Source organism: Trachemys scripta, chromosome 1 (assembly GCF_013100865.1).
Source record: "Trachemys scripta elegans isolate TJP31775 chromosome 1, CAS_Tse_1.0, whole genome shotgun sequence".
Classification (NCBI taxonomy): domain Eukaryota; kingdom Metazoa; phylum Chordata; order Testudines; family Emydidae; genus Trachemys; species Trachemys scripta.
The window spans coordinates 226966128-226993843 of NC_048298.1; the positions used below are offsets into that span (position 1 = coordinate 226966128).

Here is a 27716-nt window from a genome sequence, read left to right on the forward strand (position 1 = left end):
AGGGGAGAGCCCAGAGCCAGAGCGAAGAGGGCATTCACCTGACCTGAGCTCAGCACTTCAGGGAGCCAAAAAAGTAGATTTAAAAACAAAAATCTGCTACCTGGATCCCTTCCCCCCCCCCCCTCCCCATTTCCAGAGTTCCATTTCTGAAAACAGCTGGGCAGCTCACCCCAGGCCAAGCCAGGGGAAGGAGTAAAGGGGAACTGAAATCAAGCTAGCTCCACCTTTGATCCTGTAGTAAGAGCTTCATTCTTGGAGGCAATGTGCCTTCCCCTTTTCCCCCCGTCCCATTGGGGCACATGGCCCTGTCTTGTCCCACTCCACCTTCCATCCGGGTGGCTCTCCTCACTGGCAAATGGCTCTGACCCGCCCACTTCATTAGCTATCTTTCCCTGCATCACAGGGTGTGCTACATACTGTGGAGTGGCAAGAAAGAACACATTTGGGTAAAAACAAGCCCTGGCTAATGTGAAGCTCTCTCCAAAGTGTGCCTGGCTTTAGCAAAGTATTTCATTAGCCTCCACAGACTTCTTTTCCTCGCCTGCAGATTATAGTGATCTCAGCCCAAGAAGCCCTAGAATGTGATTCCTTCTGAGAACATGCTCAGTTGAGACGTAAGGACATTGACTTGGTGTGCAACAGAATGAGCATGGAATGGATTTTATTAACACTATTGAGCTGTTTGTGACTATACATATTGGTGACTTCTTTCTCTGAATGTCACTGTAATTGGCAAAGAAAGTTGCTAGATTCATCACTGGTCACTTTGACACTTATTTTCTCCTTAGGGAAACCAAAAAGGCACTAAATCTAGTGACAAAGTTGCTAAATTGGCAACACTGGCTGTGACACAGGGAGTTCCTTCCCTAGACCAGAAGAAGAGCTCTGTGTGGCTCGAAAGCCTGTCTTTCTCACCAACAGAAGTTGGTCCAATAAAACATATTTCCCTGCCTCTCTCTAATATCCTGTCTCTCTGTCTAACCAGTCACAAGTGGTCTGATCCTGTGAAGTGCGGAGCACTCCTGCGTGGCTCAAGAATTGTCTCCAAAGTTTGAGTCTGAACTTTCCAAAACTCAGAGTTGTTTGCACCTGCAATCTGGATGGAGCCCATCTCTAATATAATGTTAGTTATGCATGCTACAGGCAATCGTGCCTCATGTTTTAGGTGGATCACTGCAGGGGTCAGGAAACGAAGGATTTTTCTCTCAGCTAGTTATAGAGTATTGCAAAGTTGCCAAGTGCATTATGGGAGTTCTTCACTTTCTTTGGCAGCATCAAAGATTTAAAATTGCAAATTAGTCCAGGAAAAAGTCTGTCTCTCTCCTCTTCTTCCTTAGTTCAGCCTTCACAATATTATATTGAGCAGTTCAAGTCAATGCTTTAGATTGGAGAGGACTGTCATGTGCCCAGAGCACTTAGTGTTCTAAAACCATCCATTTCCCTTTAAGTATTTTTGGCATGTGGCTATTCTTTCATCCAAGCTTCTCTAAAACAACTGCTTAAGAAATTCATTTTTTGTTTCAGAAATTTTGGAGACAAGCTGTGTGAAGGTACAGTATTCATTAGGAATGGTAGAAGGGTTCACTAATGAACTTGCTGCCTAGAAATACATTGTCTTTAACAAGCTTTGCCTGGTAATAGGTTTTTGCTATTTGCATTCTATTAGGATGAACTGACTAAAGATGTTATCTTCTATTTGTGAAGCAAACTTGGGCTGTAGAGTTTCCCTTCATTAATGGTCTCTGACCAAGGGCATGTAGTGCAGCCTGCCTTCCAGTCCCTCTGCTTGGCTCCCTGGAAGAAATTGCTGTTGAAGTGTGTTCACAGTATGTGGGGTACTCGTTTTTAGCGATTGTTATGAAATTCAAAGCAAACCAAGACTGTACTCTGTGCCGGACTGTTACATGTGCAAAGGAGAGGTGACACTGCTAGTTTGCATTGACATATACAAGACAGAATTAATTTTTTGTGGAGCTGGTGCTTGGACTGTGGCCCTGCTCTGCCCTGAGGTCCGGCCCCGCTTGGCCTCTTTCTCCTGAGGCCCTGCCTGCTGCTTGTATGGGGGAAGGCAGAGAGGAGCGAGCAGGGGGAAGGTGGTGTAGAAGAGGAGTGAGTGGGGGTTGGGCCTTGCAGTGGAGTGGAGGTGGGGGTGGGCACCGGGGCCTCTTCTGAGTGTGGGCCTGGTGTCATTGTAAACCCAGTACTGAACATATACAATTGACAACTGTGGTCATGGTGGGCAAAACTCAGGGTTTTTTAATTTTATTTTGAAGAGGGTTTATTTAGAATCAATATTTTTGCTGTGGCGAAAGAGCAGAATGTGGAGGTTGTTGGCAAAATGTTTCCTAGGCCTGGCAAACAGTGGCTGAGGGTTGACCCTGCAAGTTCCTTTGCTCAGTTCTTTTATACAAAACAAATAATATACTAATGCACCCAGTTTTCACATTATAGGGCAACTTAAAGCAGTATGAAGGATTTTTTTTCAAGGTACTTAAACAGTCCATCACCACTAGTGTGAGGGAGAGAGCATAGCTATTGTTCGTTTTTTCTTGTGTAACTAGGTAGTACAAAACAAAATAAAACACAGAAAAATGTTCAAAGACAAACTCCCCATCACCTGTGGGCAAATGCTTTTAACAAAGCAGTCACCTCCATTTCTGCTCTGTCAATACGTGGTCTCAAAGGCAACCTGCACAACAACAAAAGGCGAACCTGGGGATTTAAATTCATAATGCTGCTAGGCATTACAAATCATGGACTTAAGAGGGATACTGGTTTCATGGCTCATTACAACAATCATAGAAACACACATACTGTACCTGCTAACCCTTAGTGGCCCACTGCAAACCCCTGTTTGCGTAACAATCTAACCCTTATTGCCCCATCCATCTCAAATGACCTCCTACAACGTGGGTTTTCCCTTCTATGTAACAATCTGTCCCATTTTGTATTTATCTGAGACACATTGATTTCTTTTCCCAGGCCTGAAGAGCCCTGTGTAGCTTGAAAACTTGTACCTTCCTCCAACAGAAGTTGGTCCAATAAAAGCTATTACCTCACCCACCCTGTCTGTCTGTCTCCCTCTCTTTCAAAAATCACTTTTAGTATTAAGCTGCTTCCCAATTATCTTTCCAAATGGTACATGAAACCTCCACAGTCACTGACAAATCAAATGTCTGTTTGTGCCTCTTTCATTCAGTATTTATCCCCGCAGAGAGAAGGGAAACAACTCAATAAAATTAACACCTTTTGGAAACATTTTTGCAGCAGTATAATCCTAGACCAAAGGTCCCCAATCTGTGGGGCACAGCTCCCTGGGGGGGGGGGGGCATGGCTGTGGCCTGAGCCAGCCCCCACAGGGGGGCAGAGAGGGAGTGCCACCCAGCTCCACTCCTGGCCATGGCTGCTGGCGCCCGCCCTTGGGGTCCCGCCTGCCAGCCCCGTGCCCAGGGCCCTGGCCGAAGCTCCACTCCTGCCCCTGCCCCACAGCTATGGCCCCAGCCTTGGCTCCCTTATCTTTGTTCACATTCCCCTCTCCCGGAGCCCTGGCCCTGCTCCTGGCCCCGGCTCTGTAGGGACGTGTGTGTGTGTGGTAAAAGGTTTTTTTGTGACCACTGTCCTAGACTTTAGTTTTCCTGAGTTAAAGCAATAATAAGCCAGTCTTGGTATTACTGAGACCTCTGGAACAGTTTCAGGTCCTCCTCCTTCACCTTCATGGAATATCCCCACTCTATCTATTATTTCTCATTTGCTATCAAGAAGTCAACTCCTGCCTCCGTTCAGCTCAGGATGCCAGCCTCTGTCACGCACTCCTTAAATTTACAATCCAGCATCTTTGTGCTTTCTCCAATGCTGCCCCTCATGCTTGGGAGGCTCTCCCCATAAACATCTACAGAAGTAACTCCTCTCACTTCAAATCCCTCCTCAAATCTCTCCTTTGCCATGAGGCCTACAAAAAACTCAACAATGGCTAGGCAGCTTGTGTAGCAATACCACTGACTACCATGATGACCAATATTGTCTCACTGTTTCCTTGTATTTCCCCATCTGTCTGTCTTGTATCATCTTTTGTCTCTTGTCTTAGACTGTAAACTTACTGGGGCAGGGACCTTATTTTTGTTCTATGTTTGTACAGTACCTAGCAGAGTAGGGGAGAAAACTCCAGTTTCTCTTCTGTAGTTTGGAGCTAATGTCATGCTGCTTCTTCATCACCTCAGCCTGGGGACTTCCTCAGTTGCTGGAATAAAATTTCAGTTGCTCTATCAATATTAAGATGTTTTTGTTCCTTTTTATCATACTAATGGTTGTGGAAATTCTCTTGTTTATCCTAAGTACTTATGCAAATAGAAATTTCAAATATATAAAGTCATAGATGACACGATTCCTACAGAAATTACCACAAACTTCATCACTTTCTGCTCAAAGTGAAAAGTGCACTTCTTTGCTGTATCCTTCATAAACAGCAAGTTACATGCATATGCATGCCAGCCAACCAACCAACCTGCAAATATTTCCCTGGGAGAGCACTGGAGAGGAGGAACTGCATGTGACAGATGCTAGTCATATTGCTTAATGGATAGTTGGAATGCATTCAGATATTGCCGTGATGGGTGCAACTTAAGAACAGGAATAAAATAGATGAAAAAGACCTCTTATGAGCCTGGCGGTGTATTCACTAGAATTTTCTTTAGTGACCCAAAAGATGATGGGTGCATCTGCGACTCCTATTCAGAATGTATTCTGCAGTTTATTAGATCACACTATAGGAAAATTTTAGGGATTCTTGGTAAAACTTTCACAAGAGACTAAAGTCCCATTTTTAAAACTGACTCAGGCACTTAGGAGGCTAAATTCCATTGACTTGCAATGAGACTTTGGCTCCTAGGTGTCTGTCACCTTTGTAAATGGGACTTGGGCTCAGGCACTTTTGAAATGTTAACTGTTAGCCTAAATTTTTCTTTGCTCAATTTTATCCTATGGCTCCTAGTTACACATCCGTTGGGCCCCTGAAATAACTCCTCTCCTTTCCTGGTGGGGTGTTTTGCCCGTTAATCTGCATTTGGCCAAACTCTTCATGTGTAGTGCTTTTAATCTGTTCTTTGAAGTCGGTGGTGGTGGTGGTGGTTTGTATGCTGATCTGAGTTTAATGCTGTTTATTTTCCCTCTTGTGGTATTGGTGTGCCCTGAGCTGTACATAGCAGACATACCCACCCTCACATGGGTAGGGGCATCAGATTCAGGGGTGGGAATTGAATGCGACTCTGACTTACTACCTGCTTTCTTGATCATGTCTCCAGCTAGTGGTCCAGTGGTTATAAAACATCCTACTAATATCTCTCAGTTAAAGGTTTTCAGCTTTAATTCAAGTGTTAGAAGCTTGTATTTTTATTGATGAAGGGCGGGAGTTTGATCCCACTGACAAATGTGATGTTGTCTCTATGTGGCGACAGCTCTTTACAAGAGCATCGTGAGGGACTTTGTGCTGGAGTGTTTGGTAGGGACCAGAAAATGGGACACTTCCCTACCTAGACTGTGAAGAGACAGTGGAACTGCTCAGTATGTGCTACAGCCATCTGAGGGTTGCAGTAGCCCCTGTAGTTCACGTACCTGTTCTTCTGAGGGAAAGGACAGTAGGTCTGAACTCACTGGGCTGATGCCTTCCCGTTCCCCTTCCCAGTTCCCCTGTGTGCTTGAATGCCTTGAGTCCCAATGGAGTTGAACTTTGCAGCATGGGGTGGGCAGACTCTGTATCATCCAAGCATCCCTCCCCCAAGGACACACAGTAGAACTGAGCCATTTTTAGAACCTTCATAACTGTGGGGTGGGCAGGTTTTACCTCTCATCAAATATCCCTTCCAAGCAGGAAGTAAATGTTTTAAAACCTTTGTTCTACACATTCTAGGGGCCTGATTCAAAGCCCAGTGAAGGCAGTGGAAAGGCTCGCATATGCTTCAACAGGTTGGTCCTAAGATTATAGTAAGCTGGCTCACATTCCACACATTCTGAAAGGTTTATCTTGGAATTACATTTTCATGAGCTTTAACTCTTTGTAAAAAAATCAGTTTGACAAATCAGCAGCTGTACCTTAGTCTGGGCTCACAGTCCTTGAGGAGTCCTCTTTGGTAAGAATTCCTTTGAAGCAGTGAAATTCTGAATTTGTCTCTGCTGTATCATGAAGCATTGCCACTAGCAACACTGAAACACCAGTTTTTGTTGATGCCTCTGTTAATTTCTCTCCCAATATCCAGTGTTGCTGGCCTGATTCTGAATGGCACAAACATGCATTAAGGCAAGTTTATTTAAAATGTGGAACTGATAAGAGTCGGGGTGTTGGAACTGGGTTAGTGCACTATCCAATTTCCAGAAATGTGCATTCAAATGGCGGTCTCATTCTGTTTCCCCTCTGTTTGCCCACCCCACCATTTGTCAATCTCTGATTCAGACCGAGACCAATGATTAGAGGATCTGTTGGGTTTCCTCATCAGAACTGAGGGTTGCTGGCCCCAGCACTAGACCTGGGCATGATCATTGAAATGGAAAGCAAAACTTCTATAGAATCAGAACTGGGCCCAATGTGGGAAAAGGAAACTAAATAGAAATCAACAAGGACTAATGTCAGTGGAGCTACTTTGATTTACAGTAGCTATTCCTGAGGGCATTCTGCGCCCCCCCCCCCCCCCCCCAAAAATTCTGTGCACAATATTTTAAAATTCTGCAAAATGCTCCAAATTTTATTTGCCAAATAAATGGGGAGGCTCCAGCATGGCATTGGGGAGCACAGGTGTCTGGCTGCACAGAGGTGGGAGATCACTGTGCAGCTCTTCCCCCGGGACACAGATGCAGCAGTGAGGCTGCACCCAACCCTGACACAGCACAAGGACTGGGCCTGCCCCAGAAACACCCCAGGGCCCTGCCCCTCCGTGCCAGGTGCACCAGGCATGAGCAGGCAGGCTCAGCAAGGCAGGATTCAAGTGTTGAGGGGCTTAGTATGGGGGGGGAATCCAGGTATGGGTTGAGAGGGTTCTGTGGGGGCCAATCTGGGTGCGAGTGGCTCAGTGGGGGAGCTGGGCGGGGGGCGACCTGGATGCACAGGGGCTTACTGGGGAGGGGGTTCAGGGTGCAATGGTAATAGGATTCTGCCAGGGGATCCAGATGAAGGTGGCTGGGGCTCAGCAGGGGGGTCTGGGTGTGGGGAGCTCAGTGAAGAGTCCAGATACTGGAGGAGTAGGGCTCAGTGGTGTGGCTCATCAGGATGGTCCAGGTGTAGGGGGACTGGGGCTCATTTGGGGGGGGGGGTTGAGGGTTTGGCTCAATGGGAGATTCTGAGTATGAGGGGGTCTGCATGCCTGGGGGTTGGGCCAATGGGGGAGCAGCTCCCCATACAGGGATCTCTCCCCCTGCAGCTGAGGAGCGATGGGCTCAAGAAGCAGAGGTGTGTGTGTGGGGGGGTAGTTTGCAGAGCTTCCTACAGCTGGGGGAGAAATCTGGAGGTGGGTCTGACCTGGCCCCAGAAGCCGTGCAGGGGCAGAAGAAGTCCCATCCTCCCCGGCTCAGCCTGGACTAGCAGCTGAGCTTGGCATAGGGTAGGAGCCACCAGCCGGGTCTTCCCCAGTCCTGCCCCTTGCCCACCAGTGATTTACCTCTCTGGTGGCTGCCCTGAGCACCCGAAACATATTGCTGGGGAGGGGCACATGATCACTTTTGTGGCTTCCCTTTGCTTCCCCATCAGAAAGTCATTTTCCTGCAGGGAAGCAAAGAAATCTGTTGGAGACATAAATTTTGCGTATGCGCAATGTCATAGAATTCCCTCAGGAGTAACTAGCTGAGGAATTTCCTCCTGAAATGCTTTGCTGTTTGCAATGGCTGACATCAGAGAAAATTGTTTTAGTATTGTTAATTGTTTTATAAGATGAGAAAAATTCTATCCCTGTGGCTTATTTTTGCAGGTTATGGTAGTACAAGCCCATAATAGGGGAGCCAAGCATTTTCTGAATGTAGCTGCTGAATCTTTCAGCATAGAAAGGAATTCATTTTTTTTTTTTAGACAAAACTTTGTTTTCAAATGCTGAATATGGAAGTGGAAGGAAATAAAATGCTTAAATATTCAATTGGAAAAAAATGCCTCTCACATGGATGAAATATTTCAGGTTCTACATTAATAATAAATGATTTAATAATATGGTTAATTTTATCTAAAGAAGTGGCAAGACTAGATTTTTTTCAATCTGTGTATTCTAAGGAAACAATTCTTATTCATTTTTAAAAGCAACATTATCATTGCACGGAGCTTGTTTCATCAGCTGAAACAAATACTGTACCAAAGAGCTATTATTTCATGCATAAACCCTAGAGCATTTCACAAAACAAACTCCACCATCTGTTTGATATTCTGGCATGGGAGACCAGTCTAAAAGTTATATGCCTAGGTCACTAGAGTATCCTTTGGCACTGAAGCAATATAAGAAAAAGGATCTTTTTATTTCTAGTTTGCCGGCCATTTGGCCAAGAGGATAAACCAACAGTATGATGAACTCTGCTTTTCTGCACCTGTTTGTTCTATTTTTTCCCCTGTGGTACAGCTGCTGGGGCATATGGGTGCTCTAATTTCTTCATGCGGGAAGGCTCCTTATCTTCATATCTTCTATGGAACAAATTTAGGCTAACAGAGGACTGGAAAAATGTGACATGAAGATTTACTACATATCAGTATTCTAGCTGCTGCTGCAATTTGAAGCACCTGCAGTTTATCAAGTTAGACATAAGAAAGATTGACACCACGGGAATAACAATAATCTAGACATGTCACTCGGGGGGGGGAATAACACAATTTTCTGCACTGTGTTTTAGTAAGCCTGGCTCTCTCTCAGACAGAGTAATTTTAAATTTTGAAAAAAAAAAACAACAACAAAACTTCATGAAATTCTCTTCGTAGACTGAGAATTAAGTACCTCTGCTTGCTGATTTTATCCTTTTCCAGATGGCAAACATTGAGTTTTCTTGTCTTTCAAATAGAGCTGAAATGAACAGGGCTTGCTTTAATTTATAATGACATTGTTTGTATGACATAAAGGAGGAAATGAGCAAAGAAACCTATTTGTCATACCCCCCAAAAGTGAAAAATAGGGTTCAGCTGTATACACATGTAAATGTGTAAAGTATAAAAACAACCATAAAACAAATAAACCCCAAACCAAAAACTGTGATATTTTTTGGAGACGTTAACCTTCAGAGTTTCTTCTCAATAGCTTTTCCTACCCTGATGACAGTCTGTAATATCTTTATCCCGCAACATTTTTACAGTCATGGGGATTTTAAAGATGTTGTGATGAAGTAAAATTTTCTTAGGAGATTTTCTTGAGAATACAGTATGCACCTACAGAAACTCCTGCACACCATCCTAGGAAAGAGTCAGTCCTTGTAATGAATGTGTAACTGAGGGTTACATTACCAGGTTCCCAAAAGGTCCTCCATCAATGAGAAGCGTCCAATGCTTTTCTCATCTGTGAAGATTGTTTCATGTCCTGGAACTAAGGTTACACAGGAAGGCTTTGGATTTGAAGAAGAATGTTTAGCCTTTGTGAAGACAAATAGTGTTTATGCTCTAGTGTGGAATTTTAAAAAATATAAAAATATGACTTTTACACAATTTTTTTTTTTTTTTTTAAGTGCATGGCTCTGAGATAGGAAAAAAAAACCTTTGGGGTATACATTTAGGTCATGATGGAAAGGAGATTATTTTTGCTTTCAGGCCTGCTGTGTGTCTCTGATCCTACATAATCTTCTTCAATATCTTACTAAGAGCAGGGTGCATATTTTGAATGGCCTCCAGCAATAATTTGTAAAACTATATTCTGGGGGTGCCTCCTGTTCACATTGACTCCAAAGAGAGTGAGATTGAGTCCGAAATCTAAATACTTTATTTTAAAATACTGTTGTCTCAAACTACCTTTTCTATATACTAGAGCGCATGACCTAGGCCCAGGGCGGGTATTCAGCACGTAGATGCCCCTGCTCTACTGTCTTGCTTTAGCTCCCCCGAAATTGTGGATAATTGGCTCTTCCTGTGCTGCCTTGTCAGGCTCTAGGCTATGACATTGCCCAGGCTTGCGTGAATAATATTGACTGAATTCAATGAGTTATTCAAGACACTTCATGCTATTAAAAAAGTTTCCTTCGTTTGTCCATTTTTATGGAGCTGGAAAACGATTGTGGATATGCACAAGTTTTCAAAGACAATAGTCCCACCTCATTTTTATTAAGCACCCAGTGCAAATCAGAGCCATTGGAGAACCCTGATGGAGGGCGGTTGGCCCTATGTTGTTTCAGGTAAGTCCTGATTTCCTCTTTTTAGTGCATTGCACATTATCGTATTAAAATGAAAGTTTAGACATGTAGAACATACTAAAAGGGTGGTTCCATGCTACCAGGGATCCTTGGTGATTCTGATACCAAAGCGTGGTGTCCTCTGGGGCCTACTATGGAAGAGGAACTGGCAGGTGATTCAAATTCCCATGCAATCAGCAGGCATCTTTGCATTCACTTCAGTAGGCTTGGGGTCAGCCCCTTTGGCAGGCATAATAATAAGGAAATGGAAGGTGGGTGGTTTGTGTGTGTGTGTGTGTGTGTGTGTGTGTGTTTATGCTCCTCTTCGCCTGTTCCATGTCTTCTTCCTTGCTCACCATTGTGCCTGCAACTCACTCCTGCCTCTAGTGGGCAAGTTGACAACTTTTCATTCAAATCCTTACGTAAAAATGTGCTTCCTACTTGAAGCCTCCACATTACCTATGGAGGTTGTAGAGTCTCCATCACTGGAGATTTTTAAGAGCAGGTTAAACAAACACTTGTCAGGGATGGTCTAGACAATACTTAGTCCTGCCATTAGTTCAGGGGACTGGACTAGATGACTTCTTGAGATCCCTTCCAGTTCAATGATTCTATGTCAACCCACTAAAGAAAGCAGTAAGCAAGGAATGCTGTACCAGCTCCTATTTAAAACAAACACAAACAGAACAAACTAAAAATCTTGCAGCACTCTTAGGCCCATGGACAACAGGAAACTTGATCAAGTGCAGCCCCCTAACTTAAATACATTGCATATGGGTAAAAGGGGCTTGTAGTGGTCTGATTTATTGGAGTAGGTCATACTGGTACTGTGCAACTACACTAGGGGGTTTACATTGTCATAGATGCACTGGTACAAGTTTCCCTGATATAGACTGGCCCTAAGACAGAACTATCCTCTGGTTTACCCGGGGCATTTTCTGTGCATTGTTTCGCTGGTTCATTTAAATGATTAAGTTCTGTGGGCTATGAACTGGGTTGTTTTCTGTTTTCTAAGGTTCAGGGCATTCTGTTGGCACTTCTACACACAACATACAATCTACATACAGTAATAACAAATTAGTGGAGGAATTCAGCATTTCTTGCTGAAGTGAGTGGATTTTTTTCATCTCTTAGTTGCAATCCACCTTTAAAATGGCAATTGTACAATTTCTGTATGTTCTTAGTGAAGGAATTGCTTTTGAAGATCAGCCTGGCTGCCACAAGAGGTCACTTCATCCCTGTTTTTATTCCACATTGCTATAATGGTTGATGTTTCTAAAAAAAATGGAAATGTATGGGAGAGAGAAGGGTGTCTTTTGAACTAGTTTCACGGGCTGGCAGCTTGATTGAAACTCTGCTTCAATGTGCATTTAATGCAGCCTTGCAAAATTATCACAAAAACTTACCAGGCCAGGCAAAAAATTGCTAGCCCATCCTTATAAATGTCTTGCACACAGCCTCTTCCTACCATCCATATTTGCACACATACTTGTGCACCAACAGAGAGAGAGTCTCTCTCGTTGGTTTGACAACTGTTGCCAAATAACTTCTTGGGAGCACACACTTTGTGTGCGTGCGCGCGCACACACACACACACACACACACACACTTTCTCTCACACAGGCTTCACAATAAACTTCATTTGCTCTCTCTGTCGTTCTCTCTCACTCTCGCTCTCTTTTCACATCAGATTCTCTGTCTCTTTCAACACCTTTCACACCTGGCTGTTTCTACAAGAAACCAGAGTGCTCAATGGCTGTATAGATTTAAATAGTTAAGAGAGAAGGTGCCAGTAGATGGTGCTCAAGAATATGTAGTGTATAGTTCCTGGGGTTTGTAGGAATAATAAAACTAATTCGGGAGTGCATTGTACTGCAAATGGTTTCCTCTGTTCAGCTTTTTGCATCAACCCCACAGCACTGTTCACTCCCTCCCTCTGCCCCATGTCCATCAATTCATCACCATACAGCATTCATCCTCAGATACCCACTCAGGGCTTCTCTACATGAACAGGGTTTGCAGCAAGCTAGGGTGTGAACCTATCCCATACTAGTTTGCTGTGGATGTGGACTAACTGCCATGTGGATTCTGCTGCTGCCCATTAACAGTTCGCTAATAGAGTTTGAACTAGTCTTCTTTGTTAACGTGCTTTGATCTAGTCCCATTTCAATTTTAATGTGTGGCAGCAGGGGCCACAGGGCCAGTTTGTGTACAGCAGGCTATTGTGGTGTAGATTCACACCTCAGCTTGTTGCAAACTAAATGTTTTATGGACAAACCTTCAATGGCCATTCCATTCACCCCTCTATTTTCTCACAGTGCATGGCTGCCTTGCCAACAAAATACGTTAGTTCTCTTCCCCCATAAATTCACTTCCATGCTTCACCCAGTCTATTGCTCTGCAGAAGTAGCTCTTCATCCCTTTCTCTTGGTTAATCCTTTTGCTAGTTGCAGCTGCCACCAGGAAGCACAGCACCATTCATCAGACTTGCAGTCCAATAGGGAATCTCACCTCTCTATGCTGCAGAGTAAGTCCTCCAGGAAGTGCAGAGATACCACATTCATAAGAACATAAGAAAGGCCCAGTATCCTGGGTCAGACCAAAGGTCCATCTAGCCCAGTATCCTGTCTACCAACAGTGGCCAATGCCAGGTGCCCCAGAGGGAATGAACAGAACAGGTAATCATCAAGTGATCCATCCCCTGTCGCCCATTCCCAGCTTCTGGCAAACAGAGGCTACAGACCCCTATCCCTGCCCTTCCTGGCTAATAGCCATTGATGGACCGATCCTCCATGAATGTATCTAGTCAGGAGTGAAAGTAGAAATAGGGACTTACTGGTACGGGGCTGGGTTGGGGCGGGCTCTGGCCCCTGTGAGGGGCAGGGCCTCAGGCAGAAGGGGCGGGGATGGGGAGGGTCAGAGCCAGCCCTGGCCTGCCCTGTGCCGGTAAGTGCCCTCCCTCTCCCCCACCAGGGTAGCAGCGGCAGCTGGGGGCTCCGGCAGCAGTTTAAAGGGCCCAGGGCTCGGCTGTTGCTACCGCCCTGGCCCTTTAAACCGCAGCCGGAGCCCCTGGCTGCCGCTGCTACCCCAGGGCTCTGGCAGCAGGGCTCTGGGGGCTATTTAAAGGGCCCAGGACTCCCCTGCTTCTACTGTCTCGGCCCTTTAAATAGCCCCTGGAGTAGTGGCAGCGGGGCTCCGGTGGCTATTTAAAGGGCCCAGAGCAGTAGAGGCAGCAGGAGCCCGGCCCTTTAAATAACCCCCAGAGCCCCGCTGCCGCTACCCCAGGGCTCCAGCAGTGGGGCTTTGGCTGCAATTTAAAGGGCCTGGGGCTCCTGCCGCTGCTGGGAGCCCCAGGCCCTTTAAACTGCTGCCTGGGGAAGCCGGGCCGCCCCGCTACGGTGCACCGGCTCTTGCCGGTACACCATACCCGGGGTGTACCGGCTTATTTTCACCTCTGTATCTAGTTCTTTTTTGAACCCTATACCCTCTTCATGTAGAGTCTGTGGCTTCCCCATGACACTTTCTGCTGGAGCGGGGGGGGAAAAAAGCAGCCAAGGACAGTGCAGGTACAGACTGCAGCTGTACAGAGAAGTAAGAAGTTTGTTACCTTATTGCTGTATATAGTTCTGTTCATAATAAATGGTTTATCTGGTCAGTAAGATACTCGTGGCAGTGGAAGGCACAATGTGTTGGCAGACCCAGTGAGAGGAACTGTTGAAATGGCTGCAACAGAATCTGTACCACGACAAGGAATTCCCACACCAGCACTGAGAATCCGGGCAAATGCTGAGTGTGCCTGGAAATGGTTCAAACAGCAATTTGAGCTGTATAGGAAAGCGTCCGAGACAAGTAAACTGGAGGAGGAGCAAACAATTTTGCTGCTCTAAACGGTGACCGATTCCGATGCCCTGGACCTCTACAGTGCTTTCCATATAGATGGTGGTGGGGAAAAGAGAGGAAAGCTTTGCAGAAATAACAAAAATGTTTGAGGCTCGTTGTCTCCTTAGAAATAGCATTATTTTTGAAAGGTGTGTGTTCAGATGAGAACTCAGAATGAACGGGAAACAATAGAGGTGTTTGTCAGAGACTTAGCACTAAAAAGTCAGTCCCATGAATATGGACTATTAAAAGACTTTCTTATTAAAGACCAGATTGTCCTGGGATGTAACAATAAAAAAGTCCACAAGTGGTTACTCTGGGACATGGATCTGATGCTAGAAAGGTCACAGATCATACCACTGTGAATACTGGAGCTAAATCATCAAAGTAAAAGTTAACAGAAATAAAATTGGTCCGGGACAGAAAAATGAAAAGCAGGAAACAATACCAATGATGTGACAACCAGCCTAAATATAGGAAATGTCCAGCATTCAGACAAATATGTACTCAGCCCAGCCATTATGCTAAAATGTGCAGCAAAAGCAGGAGCGTGCATTTATTAAGTGCCCAAATGGATTCCTCAAGTGAAGAGGATGAGCTATTCTTAAGCACAATAATGGAGGAGGCTGGAAACGCAAAATACTGACTAATTAAAATGTGCACAAGTGGCACTTACACGACATTCCAGATAGACGCTGGGGCACAAGTAAATGTAATGAAAGAAACTGAAATCGTGAGATGTAAGGAGCATATAAAGGTGCATGAATGATTATAATGGAGGAAAAATTCCAGTGTTGAGAGTGTACACTGATGATTAAATACAAAAGGAAAACAATAAAACAAGGGTTTGTGGTGGTACACAGGAGCTAGCAACCAGTCTTGGTCCTACATTCATGTGAGGTGCTTGGGGAGGAGGTACCAATGTGAGATTTCTAAAGATAGCTACAGCACTCAACCTAAGGTTTAAGAATCTGAAGTCCTTCCAAAATCTGAGAGGGACGAGCTGTGGACCATGCTTTCAGAAGTCTTAAAAGAGCAACGCTCTGATGCAGAAACTACAGTACCCGAACCACCAAAAAAGAGAATCAACCTTCTGCTGGTGGCATTTGAATCAGATAATGAAAATGAACATTTGTCAGTATGCACTGCTTTGGATTGTTATCGAGCAGAACCCGTCATGAGCATGGACACATGTCCCTTGGAATAGTGGTTGAAGCCTGAAGGGACATATGAATCTTTAGCTCATCTGACATGTAAATATCTTGCGATGCCGGCTACAACACTGCCATGAGACTGCCTGTTTTCACTTTCAGGTGACATTGTAAACAAGAAGCCGACAGCATTATCTCCTGCAAATGTAAACAAACTTGTTTGAGCAATTGGCTGAATGAGACGTAGGACTGAGTGGACTTGCAGGCTCTAAAGTTCACCATTGTTTTATTTTTGAAGGGAGTTTTTTATACATAATTCTACATTTGTAAGTTCAAGTTTCATGATAAAGATTGCACTGCAGTACTTGTATTAGGTGAATTGAAAAATACTATTTTGTTTTTTACCGTGTAAAAACTTGTAATCTAAATAGAAAGTGAGCACTGTGTGCTTTGTATTCTGCATTGTAATTGAATTCAATATATTTGAAAAATGTAGAAAACATCCAAAAATATTTAAATAAATGGTATTCTATTCTCGTTTAACAGTGCGATTAATCGTGTGATTAATCACGATTAATTTTTTTAATCACTTGACAGCCCTAATAAAAAGAGAACGTGTCCACTTCCCGACAAGAAGTGAACTATTGTCTGAAATGACAGGAGTCAAATTCTTCAGCAAATTAGATGTGTTGGCAGGATTTTGGCTGCTCCTCTAGGATGCTGAGATTTTGAAGGTCTGCACTTTCAACACATAATTTGGCATATACTGCTTTCTAAGACTGCCTTTCAGAATCTGTTCCACTCCAGAAATATTTCACCATACAAGGAGCCAAATGCAAAAGAGTCCAGCAGATACAAAAGTGTACGTTGATGACATAATAATTTGGGGCAGCACTGCTACTGAACATCAGGAATGACTGAGGAGAGTACTGTCACTGCCTGTTAACTGGGGGCCCTACAGGCTGGGATCTGGCACCTCCATGTTGGACTGTTCCCATCCTGTGGGGGCTGCTTTATCAGCCTCCAACCTGGCTGCACAGGATTCAGGGGTGGGAGTGGCAGCAGTGGGGAGCAAACTTCTAATGAGGTAAGGAACGGGGGAGGAGCAAACTGAAGTTTTGCCTACATAGCAGATTGTTTCACCCTAGCAACAGAGGCCTCTCAAGACAGTCTCTTTCCCCTCCCTCTTAAACTAGTTAAAACACCAGAACAACCCTCCCTTCTCCCCTAGCCAAGAATTCCCTTAAAATGTAAGTAAGTCGCCTAGTCAGATGCTCCTACTTTTATATCCAGTTGACCTAACCACTTACACTGATAATGGCATACACACATGTGCCTCTTTGGTCTGTTAGCTCGAGTGAGGGGGTGGAAAAGTCTTAAAATTTGTGGAAAGTGGGGGAAACAGTACCTCTGTGGCATGCTCTCCCTTCTCCCAGACATCACCGTTCCTTAAGTTCCTCCATTGAGTCCGTGCTCCGCAGGTCCAAAGGAAGGACGGCTGCTCTCTACAATATCATCCCAGTTCATAAACAGTTTTTAATCAGAAGATTGTTATTCACTGATAGAACATAGGATCTTCTTCAGAGCTATATCATTCTCTTGCATCAAAGATTTCTGGCATATGACAATAAGATAATGTGGACCCCGTACGTATGTGGTGTTACAGTGAAACATTACAATGTTGAAACACACACACACATCATAATTTAATGAAACTGTACATCAGTGTCTACAAACGATAATGTAACACATTGCTGACATGTTGCCACCCTTTCCTTATTCATGGTAAATAAGTAAAGTAAGAAGCCTCATTTAATGAACTGGGGTGCTGGGGGACAGATTTTCAGCTGCGTCTAAGGATCTTAGGGTACAGCAAAAGAGGGGACACAATGCAGGTGTTTGCACCCCCTAATTGTGGGGCTGGTTCTGCACTGGCCTTGCACTGGGAGTAAATTAGAGCAGCCCCAGAGATGCTCTAAACAACAATTGCACAGGGACCAGTCTTCTAACCAAAGATTGCTGGGATATAGGGGTGCTGGGATGTAGGCTCTGCTTTCTTACCCTGGCTGCAGCCAGTTTAGGAGCTGCTACAGCAGCCTATGCCACCAGAGGATTCCCACTGCAGGGGAAAACCATACCTATAATGTTAGGTATTACTGGCCAGTTAACCTAGCTGACCTGAGAACAGTACCTCCACAGTGTGGAATGGGTTGGATGAAGATGAATATGTAGGGAGAAATTCTTCCCTCCCACGAGAATTTCCCCCAGTTCAGACACTGCATAAGGTTACCCTCATAATCCCTGCAGCTGCTCATAGGCAGCCTAAGGAGGTCGGCTTTAAATTGTGCTGCGCCTGGGGGCTGCCACCTTTGTGTCTCCTCCCCTTGGGCAGTGCCTGTGTATCTCTTGAAGGAACAGCACACAATCTCACTTAGTTTTTGTCTGGAAGGTTGAGTCTCTTCCTGGCAGTGGGAAGATGAGTAATGTAGATGTTATGTTTCTTTCTCGTCCTTATAAACAAAGTGCTTCTGACTCATAATGGAGGAACAGTACAATTTCTGGATAGTATACAGAACGTATGATATATTTTGTAGCCTCTTGACCTTTAAATTTAAATGATCTTTCCTTTTCTCCTGCCAGTATGCTATGATATAGTTATTGAGACTTTGGGAGACGTCATAGAAAATAACATTTTAAAAACGGATGAAATAGTATCCAAATGTGTCACAGATTTCACTGTTTTTCAGTTATGTACAACCAGTGGCAGCTCTATGTATTTTGCTGCCTCAAGCATGGCAGTTAGGCAGCCTTTGGCGGCATGCCTGCGGGAGGTCCGCCGCCCCCGTGCCTTCGGCGTACCCGCCGCCGAATTGCCGCCGAAGCCATGGGACCGGTGGACCTCCCGCAGGCATGCCGCCGCAGGCAGCCTGACTGCCGCCCTCATGGCGACCGGCAGGCCGCCTCCCGCGGCTTGCCGCCCCAGGCATGTGCTTGGTGTGCTGGTGCCTGGAGCCGCCCCGTGTACAACTATAAAGCAGTATACAAAAAACCCTTTCAAATTTAAACCACTCACATAAATAGTTGATCTCATTAGCACCTGAAAAGATTTAGGAAAAAAATGAATATGCTGCATTGGTAACTTACAAAAGCCTTAAAAGTGGATGTTCAGCTACTTGTGGTAGGATGGAGAGGAGTTGTGATAATGACTTGAGCATCATACTATACCCTGCACAGTCAGTTTATATAGATAGTTTTACACCAAATCATGGTGGTAGCACCTCCTTTTTAGCTCTGTCATTCTTTTTTTGATCACCAGCTCTTGTAGACTCCAGAAAGACTAAACTGACCAGGATTCTATTTAGCTAATGTATCCCGAATGAGAAACTAAGGGTGTGTCTACGCTACAGAGACTATGCTGGCGTAATCCTGTAGCGTAGAGGCAGCCAACGCCTACAGAAAGGTTTTTCCGCTCAGTGTAGGAACATCTCTCCCCTGAATGAAATTAGCTTGGTCGACGGAAGCAGTCTTCCATCAACATAGCTATGTCATAGCTATAGCTATGTCAGGCCGGGGTGTGGCTTATTCACAACCCTGACTGACAGTGATGTCAACCTAACTTTTAAATGTAGACCAACCCCAAGACAAACGGAATAGGATAAAAGAAGCCATAAGAGAAAAGGCCATCTATAGAGTTGGCTAATTGAGCCTATTATTATTTTGGGGTAAGACCTGAATGTTGTCATTTATAGTGACCTTTATGTGCAAGGTGGGCTTTGTTCATTTTTGGTTGCTTTTCTCCTTGAAGTGAAGACTAGTGAATTCGATTTGTTTTTATCCTGACTGTTCTGGAGCACTCTGGCTTAGCTTGCCTCTTCCATCTCTTGTAGCTTATTTTTATTCTAATATTGTTATAATAATTAAAGACACTAAATAATAGAATTCTTATCCTTTAGGGATCAGGGTGGGCGTTTAAGGTGCAGAGAATCAGTATTAACTCTAGCTACCTCCTTTTCTGGCAGTTTCCCACTGGGATTGGAGGAGACCCCTTTCCTTAGCTTTGCTCTGCTGCTGTGCTCTCCTGCGCCCAATTCTGCAGAGCCTGAACTGTTTGGCACTATTCCACAGACTCCAAGGGGGAGAGTGAGCATGCTGTAGAAATGTTGCTGTCTCCTTTCAGGTCTGTTCCCCTCTGTTGCCTTTCTGTATTCAGGGGGAGCATTTGGCCTTTAGTAATTAAGTGTTGCAATAAACCACATTCAGCTGTATGAGTTTAAGATGGAATGTTCTTTAACTCAGTCTTCCGGCTTTTTATGTACTGTGCGGATTCTGAAGTGTTGGTTTTTAAACACTTTTCACACTGCATTTTAATGATCATAATATAAAAGCTTTTCAGACTGTTAAACACTAAGGTTTTACTGTATTCACCGTTAATAATAAAATAAAACCTAATTTGCATCAGGATTTGATTTAGGTTTCACAAATGTAACCAGTAACCTGTGAAATGGAGAGTTATCTTCATGAAACTCAAGTATTTGATCTGCTTAATGAAGGGCCACCGGCTATGGTATAGTTTCAGTGTGACTACAGTCTTCTTAGAGAGTCTCCTAACTGAGAACAGAGCAGTTGCTTTAACAAGCATCGTGGCTGCAGTAGAAAGGCAGTGGTGAATTAGTATTAATATGACATGAGAAGAAACTGCATGGGGGTGTCATCTATACTGTTTCTGAGTTGATGAGTTTGTGTTTTGTCTGGTAGCAGTAATGTGTAGAAGAAACAAACAGGATAGCAAAGTGGAATATGATGATAAAAATGATGCTTTTTCCATTTGATTATTTTTGTGAGGCGCGTTGAATGACAAGGGAAGGCCTCTAAGACATTGAACTGTGGTTTGTAGAACTAGTGAGCCACTTAATCGTTTTCTGCAACGAAACTGTTTTTTCTGTCCTGTCCGTGCCAAGTTGAAACCAAGGGTACGTCTACACTACCCGCCAGATCGGCGGGTAGCGATCGATCTATCGGGGATCGATTTAATTGCGTCTAGTGTAGACACAATAAAATCGATCCCCAATCGCTCTGCCGTCCACTCCGGAACTCCACCGTGGCGAGAGGCAGAAGCGGAGTGGACGGGGGAGTGGCAGCAGTCGACTCACCGCTGTCCTCACGGCCAGGTAAATCGACCTAAGATATGCTGACTTCAGCTATGCTATTCACATAGCTGAAGTTATGTATCTTAGGTTGACCCCCCCCCAGTGTAGACCTAGCCCCAGACTATCTGTTAAACTGCGACACACTGTGTTTTTCTACATACGTGGCAATCTGTATTTCTATTCTCTGCCTTGTTCTCTCTCTGTTCATGTAATTGACATGGCAATTTCTTGCAATATCCTTGGGAGACCAAATAGAATTAAAGTTAAGTATCTTTGGGGTTCATTGTATTAAATGAATGGTTTATGTATCGTTGTGGGCCGGGATTGCATGAAGCCTCTAGAAGGGGGAGATGTGACTGATGTGAGACTATACTGAACAATGTGCCAGACAAGAGTGGACTCTTGGAACAAAAAAAAAGCATTAAGTGGTTTTCATGGGGAATATCTCGGGGGAGGTGAATGCAATTCCGCACCTTCAATTATGTAAAAAACCCAGCCTTTTGAAGCTATGCCCCTGAGGAGTGGGCCAGTGGCTTCTGATCCCCTGTTACATGAGACCAAGATCAGAGGCACAAGCTGTATAAAAGAAAGACTGAACTGTTATGATTCTGAATCTGAGACAGTTATGAATGTGTAATCAAGAGGAAAACCCAGCTGGTTGTTTTGAAGGACTGACACCTATCAGAGCCCGAGGTGGAGCTGGAGTGACCCTAGTAAGCTTTTTACCATGGCGTGTGGGTTCTTTCTTTGTTTTAATACGTTTTCACTGCAATGCCTTTTACCTTTAAGACTAAATGTGCTTGCTTATAAAGAGCTGCTTGGTAACTTATAATTGCCAGCAACTACACTGTTCACAACCTCTGCAGGGAAAAGCAAAGCACAGACACTAGCCTTGTAGGCAGCCTGGCTTGCTGGGAATATCACTGTGTAGGGAACTGTATAGGCTGGAAAGCTCCTTGTCAAGAGGGAGAGAGATGCGGGTCTCTGCCCAAGAGAGGTGACAGCTGAGGAGCCGGGAGCCTGGAATGGATGCCCTTGGTGGACCACAGAGGGGGATCACAGGTGCAGTTTTCCTGCTCTGTAAAGCTCACACAGTGCTCTATTTTACTTTTCATATCATGTTAAGAGCTGATATAAAGAACTGCTAGAGGAAGCCATTTGCAGCGCTCAACAAGAAGTTTTATTGGTCCTACACAACTCAGAAGTTATGTTGCATATTCTTGAGTGCCATATACTGTCATGTTATCCATAAACTATTTATATATGCACAGATATAGAGCACTCTATTCTCTATGTTCTGGTAAGCTATTGAATTCTGTATTTTGTCCCAAACCAGTTGATGGTGTTGGTGGTACGGGAAGGCAAGACCAGATAGTACATCTCATAGCATGGCTATACAAGTTTGCAGCAGGTGTGTCTCAGCTAAGCATTATTATGGACCACTCTGTTTATAGACTCCAGGGAGCTGATTTAGAATGGTTTAGTGTTCCGGGTAATGCTTAATCATCTTATGTTCTCTTCCAAATTATTAATTCCCAGGAAAACAGTACCCTTGTTACCAGACCATGTATGTGACTAGACTGACTCCTCCATTCTGAGAAGCATCCATTTCTTACTACATATTCTTTGTTAGCCAGTTTTTAACTCACAATCTGAGTTTAGCCCTTAGCTTGTGGGTTATTTATTTCTCTTAATACTCTCATGCGAGGCTCTTTGAAACTGTATCCATTGACTGTCTCTTTTCATTCCACATTTGGTGTTTCTATCCAGGCTTTTACACCATACCCATCACTGCGGTGTCCAAGTGTGTTAGGTAAATCTTTCCAAGAATTCTAATGGGCCTGACTTTAACTTTTTATTTATTTGCTTGTTTTGAATTTGAAGCCTCCAGTGTTCAATATATTTTTCTGTAGTTCTACTGCTTCACTCTTCTGTTTCCTTCTGATCTCTAAAATAAATACAAGCGAATATATTTGATGAATTTAGCCTTTTTTCCTCCATGTATTTCTCACAAACCAATCCTGATTCCTACAAAGATGTGAACAAATTTCAACATCTGAATTGTTCACGATGTCTTCACTATTTGCTATTATTTATTGAGTTGTATTGGATAGTCACCTTCTGCATGACACATGGTATCTTTTTGTTCTCTGATTGGATGACTGAAACTTTTAACGTCAGAATAATGAATAACAAAAGAAATATGGACTCAATAAATATCACACTTCCAATATGCATAGTCGCTTGTACTTCGCAGGGTCTATGAATGTTTTCTTGAATAAACTTGCCAGTAATCCAAATCCTCATGAACTTGATGATTTCTATGACCGCATGAATAACAGAAGTACAAATTTGCCACATATATTCACAAAAATATTTGTGAATTGCTTTTGTATTGTATTGTTCAATGTGGTATTATTCGACGAGCTTGAATAAATATCATCTGGGCCTAGTGATATATTGCCCTTGATTTTCTGAAGTTGCGTTATTTGCTTTTCTTAGGTCCTTACACGAACTAACTATTGACTTCTATTGTGGCTATAAAGGCTGCAGGGTTGGACGCTAGGATGCGTTTTCTCTGCAGAGTTAACTTAGGTGATTGGTGCCCAGGTGTTGAGGAGCCACACTGCAAAGCCACATGCAAGTTACTGTGTCCTTACTGGTGCTGTACTCACCCATGTGCGTTGCTGGTTCTGTGTGTTGCAATAAGCTGAGCTGCTCTATGATGCTTTCCCAGTGAATTGTGATCTGTCCTTCTGGGGACATGGGGGAATTGTGAAAAGGTACAGGAGGACTATCAGCACTAGAATGGTTTAACCTGTGTCCTCACTGTAAAGCAGGCAAGTGACCTGCCTGAGTGAAAGTGGCAACTGGGCTTTAGCCTGTAGCTCCACCCAGGCCAGCTAGCCTGGATTAAAAGCACCACCAAACTCAGGTGAGAGGTTTTGTGTGTGTCTGGGAGGGGAGTTGGGGCAATACCCGAGTAAGAGCCAAGTTAACTCTGTGGTGAAGTCATATCCAGAGAGGGCTGGATTCTCTCCTTTGTCCTAGATCAGCTCAGCACAAAATGGGGAGAAAGTTAACGCTTCCTGATCTGTGGCCGATCTATGTCAGCCCAGGGGCTGCTCTAACTTATGTCAGCAATGTGTTGTCTGTTGAGGATTGGTTTAACATAGTTCCAATCAGCTCCTTTCTGGTCCCTGACATGCCTCCTATGCTGAAGGGAGGAGTGGTTGGAACAAGAGTTGGCTCTAAAGCTTCCCTGCTGCTAGGAGACCTTTCAGTTGGCCGGTTACAGTTAGAATCTGGCTCCTTTGTGTCAGATGAGCAACACAAAGGAGCCAGATCAGAAAGCAACAGAGAGTCCTGTGGCACCTTTAAGACAGGAAAGGAAAGTCCTGGTTGTTAATTGTCCTTGAGACCCTCTTACACTCATAATGGTCCACAATTCCTGCTGATTAAGCTGGATACATGCTTACTGGACTGGGGCTTAAGTGTTTCTGAGGTAAAAAACAGGGCTAGAAGTATGTGCTGTATCACATCTACCTTGCTGACAGTGTTGTATGGGCACCTGCTTCTCATTCTGATGGTCACAGTGTCAGTCAGAGCTCAAACCTGCCGTGGCAATGAATATAGTTCATTCTCTAGGATAAACCAGTGTGTTTTAATTTGGGAGAAGATGTTTTTTGGGGAAATTCCACATTTGGGTAAAGAGAAGAATAGCGATGTCCGGCAGGCTGTTTTATGTATTTATTTTAAATGATGGCTGTTACTGAAGCTGCTCAGAGTTTTCAAAAGTTAAAGTATTTCTGGTAGAGATGAATTACCAAGCAGACTACAGGTAAGGCAGTCAAAAATGCAAGATAAATATAGTATGTCCAATGGCATTTTAACACCTGGATATCAACACACGTGTATGTGTGCCTGGGGGTAGATATAAAATATGTGTATTCAGTATGGTCCTAATAGATTTGTTTTCACTCTTTTCAGGATAGAAAACCAGTCAAAAGATATGTACTTGGATAGCAAAGATGATGGAGCAATCTCTGGAAATCTAGAGATGGAGCTGAGTCAGACATCCTCTCCACACAATGCTAACTTGCACGGGAAGGTGGCAGCTGAACCAATTGCCAGCAACTTCAATGAGCTGCAGCTGTTAAAGGAGTTTCATGGAATGGTGTCTGTCCAGGGACAGCCAGAAAAGCCCTATCAAAATGGAGCAATAGGGCAGGATTGCTGTGTTCCCCTTGGGAAAGATTTGAGCCCACTCGCCATGCAGGAGAGGTAAGGGCAAGAACAAACTGAATCAGTTTCTTTTATTGAAAGTTGTTTTTATTCCCTTACAGCGTCGATAAAATATATTTTATTTAACATCTTTCTATAAACGTATGGAGTGAAAAGCTTAGTAGGAATTTATAGCAGTCGTAATTGCCTAGAGATGGTGACTGGCTCAGCAGGTTCCTGGACTAATATCAGCTTTTACAGCTGCTCTGCATCGATTTTGCTATGTTTTCCAAATCTGAGACCTGGGTTTTCTTCACCACTCTGTGTGTTTTGTGATGGGTTTGTTTAACCGACAGAGAGAAAACATCTTTGTTTTGATAAAATGACACAAATTAGCAAACTGCTTCACAAGTCTACATCAAGGCAATAAGCTGCATCACTGCTGAGGAGGGCTATAGACCTAAAAAGACAATAATAATGCAGTCTTGAGAGTAAGCACAACATAATACTATACTTGATCATTTAGCATCTGATTACTTGAGGTCATGAGCACCTGCTAGGAGATGTTGTCTACACTCTCATGGCAGCCAGTGTGGCAGTATCAGGCCCCAAATGTGTGCAATTCTATTTTTATGTTTAAAGTGGCAACTCTGAAATATTGCAAGTGGCTGTATAAACTTTCCACCCTCATTTTCATTTTGCTGAAGAGTTTTGACTCTGGAAAGTAGCAATCGCTGAGCTTCTGAGACCCAATTATCATATAGAAAAATCCAACCTGAAATAAATAGAATAAGCACCCCAGTGAGAGTGGGGGTGGAAATAAAAGGCATTTAGAACTGTTGTCAAGAAACTTCAGTGGTTCTGAGGATTCTTGATGTCTATTTCATAGATCTATTTAAGGCTAGTAGGGACCATTGTGCTAATCTAGCCTAGCATTCTGCTTAACACAAGCCATAGAACTTTAGTGTTTCATTCCACCCAAAATGAAATGTTTCGTTTAGATTTTGAGCATTTTTAAGAAATGTTTTTGCATTTTAAAAAATTGCAGAAAATTTCAAAACAAAATAAATTTTGAACTGAAAAAAGTTTTCATTTTGAAACTGTTGAAGTGAAATATTTAAACTTCTTTGGAACTCTTTTTTGCTTTTTTGAGGTGAACGAACAATTCAGTGAAACTGACATGAATCCACTTCTGGAAAAAAAAAGTACTCTATAGGACAATATAAAAATATGCTCTTACTTGAAGAACTGATTTTTTTTCTATTCTGTTTCCTGTTTGTTAGCTGGGCTTTTATATGTCTGTGGGAAAGAAGCTGAGTTAGGGATTTCAGTGGATCATAATTTGTCCAAAATAGCCTTCAGATGGAAATGTGGAAATCTTTTATAATTGAAAAGAATTACAACAACAAAAATAATAGCTAATAATTATTAATAATTAATAACAATCAACTCATACTCCTTTTATATTCTTCTTCTGAGTATTTTTACAAAATCCCAAGCAGTTTGGGAACAAAGTCAAATTATGTAAAAGCTCCTTAATTTTGAGTACAGCAGGAATTATTATTGGCCTGATGGAAGTCAAGATGTGCTTTTTCAGAAACATGATGACAGTAAGTGGAGTAAGAGAAAATGGGCTACAGTGTCTTGGGGAGCCAAAGACCACTCCTTTTGAAAGTCTTGTATGTGTCAGTATTGAATAGTGCTGGTAAATACAGTGCTGATATGCAGTAACTGCGCAGTTAATAAACATGGTATTTTGAAGTTGAAAACAACATAAGATGTAGACATTAGAGATGAAGAAGATGTATTAGATCATTGAGCCCACTTTTCTGCAAATGTAATCCACGTCTTGTGGTAACAACCATTTTCTGATTAAGTAAAATGAAGTTACTGTGAGTGATCTAGGGATAAATGTGCAATTATCGGTATCATCACCGTATCCTATTTCAGAGAATTATGTACTCCTAACTTTTTATAATAAAGCATTATGCACCGGAAAAGGGTCTGCTTGAAATTCTCAACTGATATGCCCTTTCTTCCCCCCATCCCCAACACAGTTTCAGATTTCTACATGCAAATGCCGTTGACATAATAAATAAATCTTGCAGCATTTTTAATTCCCACTTTTTTTTTTATCATGCATTATATCTGGTCTTCTGATAGCAAAAATCTGCATTGAACAAGTGATAATTTCAGGTGAAATATTTGCAATAATAGAACATTGAGGCCTGGATCTTGCAATCACTTATACTTGTGCTTAACTTTCCTCCTCTGAGTAATTGCATTGAAATCAATGGGACTACTCCTCATAGTAAAATTAAACACGTGAGTAAGTCTTTGCAGGATCCGGGCCCCAACCTATATGTCTGTGCAATTCCAGAGTAATGAAAATTACACTTCTGATGTTATTTAGTGTGATGCTTACAGATGAAGAGTACTACTGATTAAAAAAGGTGAGAAAACAAACAAATAAACAAAAACAGTCCTAGTCGCAGGAAAGAATCCATTAATTTGACATGTCTGTATAATTTGTTTTAATGTATCTATTTAAGTTAAATTGGTTAATTATCTTTCAATGATAATAATCGCAAGGTGTCTAATTTTTTAAATGTATGCCAAAGCAAGCTGTTTCAATGAAGCTATTTAAAAGGATTGAGGATTTACTTCAGTCAATAAAATAAACTTTAAGAAATTGTTCTTAAATTAACTGGCCAATTTTATTTTTGGGAGGTGGATGTCAATGAACCGCCCTTTGCATTCGCAGTAGCATGCTGAGGTGCCGACTTTCTAATGTGCCCCAGGTCCTGCCCCCACTCCACCCCTACCGCCAAGGCCCCACACCCACCCCACCTCTTCCCACTCTGTTCTGCCCCCTCCCCCAAGCATTCCCTGCACTCATTCCTTCCCCACTCCCCCCCCAGTGCTTCCTGTACACTGTGGAATAGCTGATCATGGAGGGCGGGAGGCGCTGGGGGTGGAGGTGGGGAGAGGC

At 43.3% G+C, this 27716-nt stretch overlaps 1 protein-coding gene across 1 annotated transcript in view; it reads left to right on the top strand.

The window, feature by feature from the left end:
- The first annotated feature begins 24512 nt into the window (after positions 1-24512).
- The window catches only part of OCA2 (OCA2 melanosomal transmembrane protein), a 297190-nt gene continuing 293986 nt past the window's right edge, over positions 24513-27716 (top strand). Inside the window, exon 1 of the mRNA XM_034759185.1 lies at positions 24513-24784. Within this exon, the coding sequence (XP_034615076.1) occupies positions 24513-24784 (272 nt within the window). The remainder of the gene's footprint in view (positions 24785-27716) is intronic.